The sequence below is a fragment of the Lates calcarifer genome, unplaced genomic scaffold, assembly GCF_001640805.2.
Source record: "Lates calcarifer isolate ASB-BC8 unplaced genomic scaffold, TLL_Latcal_v3 _unitig_5786_quiver_433, whole genome shotgun sequence".
In the NCBI taxonomy this organism is placed as follows: Eukaryota; Metazoa; Chordata; class Actinopteri; family Centropomidae; genus Lates; species Lates calcarifer.
In genome coordinates, this window is record NW_026117727.1 from 379,733 (window position 1) to 389,295 (window position 9,563).

At 43.9% G+C, this 9,563-nt stretch overlaps 1 protein-coding gene and 1 long non-coding RNA gene across 2 annotated transcripts; one reads left to right on the forward strand and one right to left on the reverse strand.

Moving 5' to 3' along the window:
• The first annotated feature begins 382 nt into the window (after positions 1-382).
• On the forward strand, positions 383-4,783 carry dcxr (dicarbonyl/L-xylulose reductase). Its single transcript, XM_018666543.2, has 9 exons — positions 383-639; positions 800-888; positions 2,225-2,322; positions 2,548-2,702; positions 2,859-2,901; positions 3,128-3,227; positions 3,321-3,385; positions 3,671-3,788; positions 4,514-4,783. Exons 1-9 carry the CDS (start codon positions 545-547, stop codon positions 4,615-4,617), a joined length of 867 nt encoding a protein of 288 aa, XP_018522059.1. The 5' UTR covers positions 383-544; the 3' UTR covers positions 4,618-4,783.
• A 1,504-nt stretch (positions 4,784-6,287) lies between these two features.
• LOC108876802 (uncharacterized) lies at positions 6,288-9,193 on the reverse strand. Its single transcript, XR_001960034.2, has 6 exons — positions 7,849-9,193; positions 7,658-7,737; positions 7,448-7,555; positions 6,871-7,352; positions 6,637-6,768; positions 6,288-6,547 (listed from the first exon to the last, which is right to left on the reverse strand). It is a non-coding gene; the product is annotated as an uncharacterized LOC108876802 (long non-coding RNA).
• Positions 9,194-9,563: the final 370 nt, after the last annotated feature.

Below are 9,563 nucleotides of genomic sequence, written 5' to 3' on the forward strand. Positions count from 1 at the left end.
ACCAGAAAGTGTGTGTGTGAGTTTTGACTTTTAGCTTTTCCACAGGAAGTTAATGAAGATGAAAACGCTGGACTGGAATATATAATATCTCAGCTGGAGCTTAAAGTTGGTTTTGTTTGTCAGCTCCAATTTCCTGAGGATTAAATGTATTCCATTATCTTTAAATGATTCTGTAACATTAGATTAGTTGTCCTCTCTCTGTTTTATTCCAGCGTCCTTCACTCACAGCAGACGTTCTGTCACGTTCTGTGTCATCACACAGTCATATAATCCTGGTCAGGAGCGTCAAGCTTGATAAATTCTGTGGATTAACCAGAAACACAGGATGTTGTTGTGTCTGTGAAACCATATTTCATTCAGTTGGGTGGAGGCAGAAACCTCAGAGACACAAACCTCAACCAAAACTCTAACATGGACCACAAGTTATCTAGTTATTTTACCGTGTTCATGTGGTCCACAGAGGTTTCTGCGTGTTCACAGTGACTGTGCAGGACTGACCTGGAAGAGAAAAACACGTTCTGACCATTAACTCAGTGGGAGTTTAATGTTTAAACCCAGAGCGGAACCAGAGGCAGCTTCGTCCAGCCTGCAGCCCGACACACAGCTCTGCCCGCCGCGCTCCACGATCCATCACACGCCGTGAGTCACCGATCCGTTTTCACACACACACACACACTGAGGTGTTTGGAGGGTTTAGGAGAGATCAGGAAGTAGCAGCGAAGTTACGCTCAGCCCTGACTGACACGAGTCACATGACTGATCGCCTCTCCAGTGTGTAACTCTGTCTGTCTTGATCCAGGTCACTCTGCCGCTGCTCCCCGCGGACAGGAGCCGCCATGGAGATCTCATTTGCGGGTAAACGCGCTCTGGTCACCGGAGCTGGAAAAGGTAAACCACGGTCTGTTTTCAGCGCGTGCACTGACACCACCAGGCTGCAGGACCCCCCCCCCTACACACACACACACACACACACACACACACACCCAACACCCAAGTCATTTAAATGTTGTAACCGGTGCAGATTGATAAGACTGACTTTATTCTGAATCGGTTCTATCTCGGTTTATTTCGCAGCAGGCAGTACAGGTCCACATGCTGATTGTTTAGTTACGCTGCGTCCTGCAGACTTAGGAGCCACTGAGCAACTCTTTTCTACGGGTGCGCGGAGTGGTCACATCATTTTTTTTTTTTTCTCTAGACGTGCGCACTTAATACAGTTCGTTCCCATACGCGCACGAATACAGTAAAAACGTGGAACGAATATATTCGTGCACACGTTAGAGAAAAAAAAAGATATGATCCCTCCTGGGCTCCGTACTTTTCTGATGCAGTGCACTGTGTGAGGTGGTTTCTGGTTTGAGGGTAGACTCTGGGGAAAATTGAGCTTTTTTCCATTCAATGTTACGTTTACTTAAACCTCAGCTCATCCCTACCCCTAACCTTAGACCATAACCTTTACCAGACCCTTTCCAATCCAAGAGTGCTCAGTAGTCAGAGTAAACAAGAATAATAAGAGTACGACTCATGGGTTGGACCTCACCCATCTTCACTTTCGCATCAGCACCTGTGAAGTTGGGTGTCTGTATTTTCCACAGACTTACTCAAAACTGATTGCAGTCCAAACATCCATCCATCCAGTATCCACACTACTAATCTATAAGGGTCACGGGGGGGGGGCTGGAGTCAATCCCAGTCCACATTGGGTGAGAGACAGGGTACACCCAGGACAGATCATCAGTCTGCAGTCCAGAGAGCTGATTTATCGATCGAGTGATAGATAAATAGAAGATAGAGTACAGCCAGAATAACAAAACAAACAGCTGTAACAAAACCAAGCATGTCTAATAACACTGTGTTACATGTTCTACAGCATTTATTAAATGTCTGTACACTGCTATAAATGCTAAGTGTTAGCATAAATGAACTGATCAGAGCTGAGGTGAGGATAATGAATGTGAATGTGGTAAAATTGCCGATGAACTGATCAGTGCATTGGATGAATTTGCATGAACTCTCAGAGAGTCTCATCAGTTTCAACACAATGAGAAAGTGGAATAAGAGAAAGCTTTGTTCATGCAGGGCAGTTTGGCATTAGCCTGAGACATGTGTGGAATGTGTGTGTGTGTGTGTGTGTGTGAGAGTGTGTGTGTCGGCTCTTGTGTCACAGCAGCAGCAGCTCCACTCTGTAATAAGCCTTTGTGTTTATGGATGTTTTGTGTCTCAGGGATTGGCAGGGCCACGGCTCTGGCTCTGGCACGCTGTGGGGCAAAGGTCACGGCGGTCACACGCACACAGGCTGACCTGAACAGTCTACTGCAGGAGGTAAATACCAAGGCAACTTATAAATCATAGAGGAAGAAATTCTAATAACAAAAAAATTTAAGAGGCTTTTTCAGAATTTAATTCAGTTTTCATTTCAGTTTTATTTATATAGCACCGAAATCACAACAAAAGTCATCTCAAGCCACTTTTCATATAGAGCAGGTCTAGACCATGCTCTTTAAAATATGGACCAATACTTCATCTGGTTTTGGCTTCCTCTCTCAGTGTGCATCCATCACCCCGGTGTGTGTGGACCTGGCAGACTGGGGGGCCACGGAGGTAGCCCTGCAGGATGTCGGCCCTATCGATCTGCTGGTGAACAACGCCGCCTGTGCCAACCTGCAGCCGTTTCTAGAGGTCACACCCGAGCAGTTTGACCAGTAAGACAAAGATGAGAGACTTTTACGATCGTCGGTTGAAACACTGCTCCTGTGAATAGTCACAGGATGCAGCAACACGTAGAACATGAGGCAGAAAATTACAGTTTGATCACGTGGCAGCTTGTTCTGTTGAACTAATGAGTCTTTCATCTGCAGGTCATTCAGTGTGAATGTGAAAGCTGTGCTGCATGTGTCCCAGGTAAAACACTGGCTTTTTAAAGGTGATGTGCTTTATGTTCATTCCTGGTCCCAGTCTTTTCTGTTTGTTTGTGCTGCATTACAGTCTGTCATTTGCAAGTATGGAAACTGTGTGCACTGCTATGCAGATGACACACTGTCGTAAAATAAAGAATATGTGAGGGTGGCTGTTAGTTTAAATTCTATAACTGTGCTATATCAAATAAACCCAGTGTCTCTGTGACTAGATAGCGGCTCGTGGTATGAAGGCCAGAGGATCAGGAGGCTCCATTGTCAACGTGTCCAGCCAGGCCTCACAGTGCGCCCTCAGAGACCACGCTGTCTACTGTGAGTAACGGCCAACAGTCACCTGGAGCCTGAGTAGTTGAGTGACAGTAATTCAAAACTGTTTCTGTCGTTTCTGTCGCCATCGCTGTTCAGGCGCCACTAAAGGAGCCCTGGACATGCTGACTAAAGTGATGGCTCTGGAGCTCGGACCCCACCAGGTATCATCATCATCATCACACTACACTGGGACCCAAAGTCCCATGTAAATCTGCATCTAACCTGTTAGCAGTTAGCATGAAGCTAATGGCTTTCATAATCTCAGTACAGACATACCGCTACCATACAGCATTTTACATTTGAGTTTGTGAACATACACACTGCAGTCCAACACACACTGATTGATTTTATGACAATTATAGCCTCACATTGTATCGTTTTTATCACATTATACTGGATTCTGTTTTTTTTGCTGAAGTGGCCGTGTTGTGTTGTGTTGTGATCAGATCCGTGTGAACAGTGTGAACCCCACGGTGGTGATGACTGAGATGGGTCGTCTGGGCTGGAGCGACCCCGAAAAAGCCAAGGTCATGACGTCCCGCATCCCCTTAGGCCGCTTCGCAGGTGTGTCCCAGCAGGCTGTATATACACACTGTTCTGTTTCTGCTATCCCAGCATGCATTAGGTGACAGGCAGGTCAAACACTAGACCTGTCACCAGTCTATCTGGTTCATATCTGCACTGTCTTTAAGGAATAGTTGAGTATTTTGGGGAATGCACTTTAACTTCAAGAGTTTGGTGAGAAGACAGAATCAAATGGTTCCTTTAAGTCCACTTTAAAAACTGGACATGGAGGATGTGTTCCCACTGCTCAGGCCTCCTCACAGAGTTCATATCAGGGAGCTGAAAAGGAGCCTGATGGTTGATTCAGATTCAGGAATGTGGATTTCATCCTGGTTGTGGAACAATGGAGCAGCTGTTCACCCCTGCCTGCCTGTGCAGTCCACACGTGTTTCCTCAACTTAGAAAGTGCTTATGTGTCCTCTAATAACTGGAGCAAGAGCTGTGTCCACATTCTCTGCAATCAGGCCTAGAAAGTTCTCGGTCGGCTGTTGGACTGCACCGAGACTGTGTCTCCTCATTAACTGTGTTTGTGGTTTCCACAGTTAGGATGTTGAGGTGCAGCCAAACAGGTAAAAGCTGAATCTAAGCTGTAGTTTGTGTACTGTTGGTAAAAGGCAGTGCTGTTTCCTCTCCAGCGCTACGATCATGCAGCGTAAATACACACTGTTACCAAATGTGTTGAGCCAAGTGTTAACTGAGCTCTGTGTGTGTGTGTTTGTGTGCAGAGGTGGAGGATGTGGTGAACAGTATCTTATTCCTGTTGAGCGATAAGAGCAACATGACTAACGGAGTCACTCTGCCGGTGGACGGAGGCTTTCTGGCGTGCTGACCAACACGAGCCCTGCTGCAGTACTCCTGCCTCTAGAACAACCTGTGTCATCGCCTCACTGCCGCACACACACACACACACACACACACACACACACACACACACACACACACACACACACACACACACACAGGTCAATCTTTAGTAAATAAATGCACCCACTGCACCACCAGATTTCCTGTGTTGTTTTTATGCTGGTATGAGTCACTTTAAAATGTATCTCTTCTCTCAGTTTTCGTGATCTACAGGGCTTAATATGTTTGCAGATGAGATTAGAAACCAGAGTAATGATGCTATAGAGATTTATTTTAGGTTATATAGCTGATACAGTTGTAATGGATGAGTCATTAGAGCCTTAGATGCTGTGTATTATTATTTTTGGATTGTTAAATGTGGGCCTTATATCAACCTTTTTGTTAAAGAGTAAGATGCTTTTTGTTTAACCAGAAACTGCTGCTATATTTCTGTCATTTTACCTTGTCCAACATGAAAGCTGCTGGTCAGCCACTGTTTGACTGGTTAGTTGTTATTGTGTGACTTTCAGTGGTAAAAAAAAAAAACACTTCAGAGGATGAACTTGAAAAGGACAACTGCCGTCTGGGTTTTGTCGCAGTGCTGTTCTGTTGCTGCTGTTCTTTGCTCAGTACTGCACCCATTCTAAAGACTTTAGTCTCTGTCATTCATCATCATTTACATCCAAAAACATGGGATGGCAAAATAATGGGATGGCAACAATCTCAGAATTATCCTGTAACTGTTAAAACTAGTAAAACAAAGGTAGTCATTCTAATGCAGAGGTGGGAAAATTCCTGAATTAAATTTGGTTTAATTGAAGTTTGTCTCTAAGACATTTAATTATAAAGACTGGCTTGTTTTATAGCTGCTTCATCACAACAAACACAGTCAACTACCTGTAGAGACCTGCAGTTATCTGATCTGCTGATAGAAATGGGATTTTTGAGCTGCTGCTCACTGCATGGTTTTTATTTCTGGCTCCATTCTGAGTGAATCCCAGAAAAACTCAAAGCTGCTTGTCTGACCCCAACAGCCAGGCACACAGTCAAAGTCACTGAGATCACGATTCCATGTTTGATGTTTGATGTTTGATGTGAAGATGAGCTGAAGCTCCTGACCTGTATCTGTACGACTTTCTGCATTGCACACTGCTGTTATTGCTCAGAACAACACTGCTGCAGTCCCCATGTTACAACAAGGCCCTCTGGTGGACTAACATGTTGTAATATACTCAGTGCCATCCCTCACCCCTGTGAGCAGGTTCCATGCATCCAAAAGGCATCAAGTTTTATTTTGTGTTTTATTTTTTTAAGGGGCCTAAAAACACTAGAAACAAGTCTCAGTCTTAGTTCAGCTCAACCTCTGTACAGGTTCTGTGTGGAAGAATCTGAAACAGTTGACATGTAGTAATTGCTTTGTAATGTGACATAAAAAAGAGCCATTCCCCAACTGTCTGTGTATCTTTGAGTCTACCCACACGCTTTGAAAGAGTTTGATCATTCTCCCACTTTATGAAGCTGAAGTTTAGAAATGGGAGAAATGTACTAAACACTATAACACTATGAAACAACGCCTTCAGATTTTCCAATGTATGACACCAACTGGAAAGTAAAACCATGTGGTAAAACAGAAACCACAGAGACCAAGCTGAGACATTTCTTTTTGTTGTCACTTTGTATTTCAAACACATGTTTTTGAACAGTTTGATCATGACAAAAATCTTTGGAGAAACGTGGTTCACTTGTAGTTTGTGAAGCTGCAGTTCAGAGATTTCTTGGCTGCAAAGCAAAACACAAACGTTTCAGACCAGTCTCAAGTTCTTCCACATCAGGTAAAGCTGCAGCCTTTTTATATGTGAGTGTTCACTCTTCATAATGTCCTCCACCTCCTCTCCACCTCCTCTTTCAGCAGCTCTCTAAATGAAAACAGTTCAAAACTTTAGAAATGAGGCAAAGAGGATTAAAATTCATCATTACATGAAAACTGATAATATGAAATATTTACCTTTTACATTGGAGGGTTTACACTTTATGTTGCCCTCCCACCTCCTCTCCCCTCCTCTCCTTTTCTTGTTTCATTTTCTCCTCTCTTCTTTTTAGTCTTTTTCTTCTTTTAATGTCTCTGACTGTTTCTCCTCTGCAAAAATAAACAGACAGACAAAAGGAAGTGACAATTAAAACTTCAAATAATGAACTAAATGAACTTAGATTCTGGTCATAACATGAGATGGATATTTACCTTTTAAATGAGTGGGTTTACACTTCATGTTGCCCTCCATCCTCCTCTCCTCTCCTCCACTCTGATTTTTCTCTTCTCTTCAGTTGTGTCTTCTCTTCTCCTCTTTCTAAAAATGCAGACAAGGGAGAATAATAGTTACATTTTCAGTGAATAAATGTGAACAGACCATTATTCATGTGTGAAATAATGTTTTTCTTCTTGATGGAGATGGTTCACTCTTCATATTGTGCTCCACCTCCTCCACCTCCACCTCCACCTCCTCCTCCTCTCTCTGAAAGAAAAAACGACAAAAAACTAAAATTAGGAATGAGGTAAACAGAGGTATAATTTATCACTGCACAAAATCTGATAATAACAAGACATATGTACCTTTTACATGAGAGGGTTGACATGACATATTGCCCTCCCACCTCCTCTCCTCTCCTCTCCACTCCTCTCCTTACTCTTTTTTCCTCATCTCCTCATGTCTCATTGTTTCTCCTCTGCAAAAAGAAATGAGAGAAAAAAGCTTAACAGTTAAAAACTTCAGATAATGAACTTCATAAAATCTGATAACATGAGAAAACTGGATATTTACCTTTTATATGAGAGGGTTTACGTCATGTTGCCCTCCTCCTCCACCTCCTCCTCTCCTCTCCTCTTTTTAATGTCTTTTTTCCTCATCTCTTCTCTGACTGTTTCTCCTCTGCGAAAATAAAAGACAGACAAAAGGAAGTGAGAATTAAAAACTTCAAATAATGAACTAAATGAACTTAGATTCTGGTCATAACATGAGATGGATATTTACCTTCTATATGAGAGGGTTTACACTTCATGTTGCCCTCCATCCTCCTCTCCTCTCCTCCACTCTCCTCTTTCATCATCTCTCTGAAAGAAAAACAGAAGACAAACAGGTTGTAGTTAAAAACTTTAGAAATCAGGTAAACAGAGGTATAATTCATCATTACATTAAATAATATGATAACATGAATTATTCACCTTTTATATGAGAGGGTTTTCATGTCATGTTGCCCTCCATCCTCCCCTCCTCTCCTCTCCACTTTCATCATCTCTCTAAAAGAAAAACAGAAGACAAACAGATGAGCTAAAAACCTTAGAAACCAGATAAACAGACATATAATGAATAAGTGTATGAAATCTGATTATAGCATGAAATACTTACCTTTTACTTCAGAAGGTCTCCTCCTCCTCCTCCTCCTATATGTTTCATCTTACCTTCATCCTCTTCTCTTTCTCCTCCCTTATCTTCCTAAATTATTTCTTCCCTGTTGCAGTAATTTCTTTTCTAACCCAGCTACACCTACTACTGCAGTTACTTTCTACAGCTGACCCCTGCCATGAGGCCCTTGTCACTGCAGACTCCTGTCGGTCTAGGGTGGGCGTCGACAGTACATGTGAACCTCCTCGACATGGTGTCGCCATCCTTTTCTTTCTCTGTCACAGAGCAGCTTCACTGGGAGGTCGAAACACGTTGGAGGTTCACGCTATCCCTCCCAGATCACACTCGCTCTGTGCAGACACCCTGCCTGAGTCATGGTGCAGCAACAAGAACCATTCTCACACTGCACTGTCCCTCAATCAGTTACATTCAAACTAATTCAAAGTAAATCAATTCAATACAAAATCATTCAAAGCAATTTAAGGATAATAAAATGAATAATGTTGACGTGTTAACTGCTGATAATAAAGGAATTCAAAAATTGACTCACCTGGAGACTTACCTTCAGGCCTAACGCTTCTGACACGCCCCATGGAGTCGTATGGCTCCCTCCTCTCCATGTTGGACCGCACGTTCTTCGCCCACTGCAGTTCAGGTCCGTTCCCAAACAACCCAGGTGGACTGGAAGGCTCAGGGGGTGGAGCAGGTTGGTCCAGAGACAAGGAGCTAGAGGAGGAGGTGAGAGGATAGAGGCGAGAGAGGCGAGAGAGGAGACTAGGAGGACAGAATGAGGAGCTAGGAGAGGAGACAGAAGAGAAAGAAGAGCCAGAGCAGGAGGGAGGAGGAAAGAGAGAGGTGAGAGGTGGAGAGGCTTCCAGAGGCTCAGTGGGCAGCTGAGGGTCCCTCCTCAGGATGATCCTTGTGGGATGTTCTGATGCCACATGTGTCCAGAATGAACAGCTAGGAGAGGAGGAGGCAGGAGGGGAGAGAGAGGTGAGAGGTGGAGAGGCTTCCAGAGGCTCAGTGGGCGGCTGAGGGTCCCTCCTCAGGATGATCTTTGTGGGATGTTCTGATGCCACATGTGTCCAGAATGAGCAGCTAGGAGAGGAGGGAGAGGAGAGAGGAGAGAAGGAGGCAGGAGGGGAGAGAGAGGTGAGAGGTGGAGAGGCTCAGAGGCCATGGCTGGAGCGCTGGCCTGGGAGGCTGCCGCCGGGGACCCTGTGGAGGACGACCTGAGGGATGATGGGGACAGGAACAAGGAGCGCTGTCCAGGTGTCCTGCTGCATCTGAAGGTGGAGACATACACAACCTTTAGACCTCTAAACACACCATCAACTGTTACCACAGTAACTCTCACATCATTGAAATAAACCTACCACAATGCAGTAGAACTATAAAATAAATGACATGCATTAAATCATACTAACACAAAATAGACCATTATTTTCTTCAATAATCAGCTGATTGCTCAGTGTATATGATGTCAGGAAGAAAAAACTAGCAAATATTCACACATGAGAAGCTGCTACAAGTG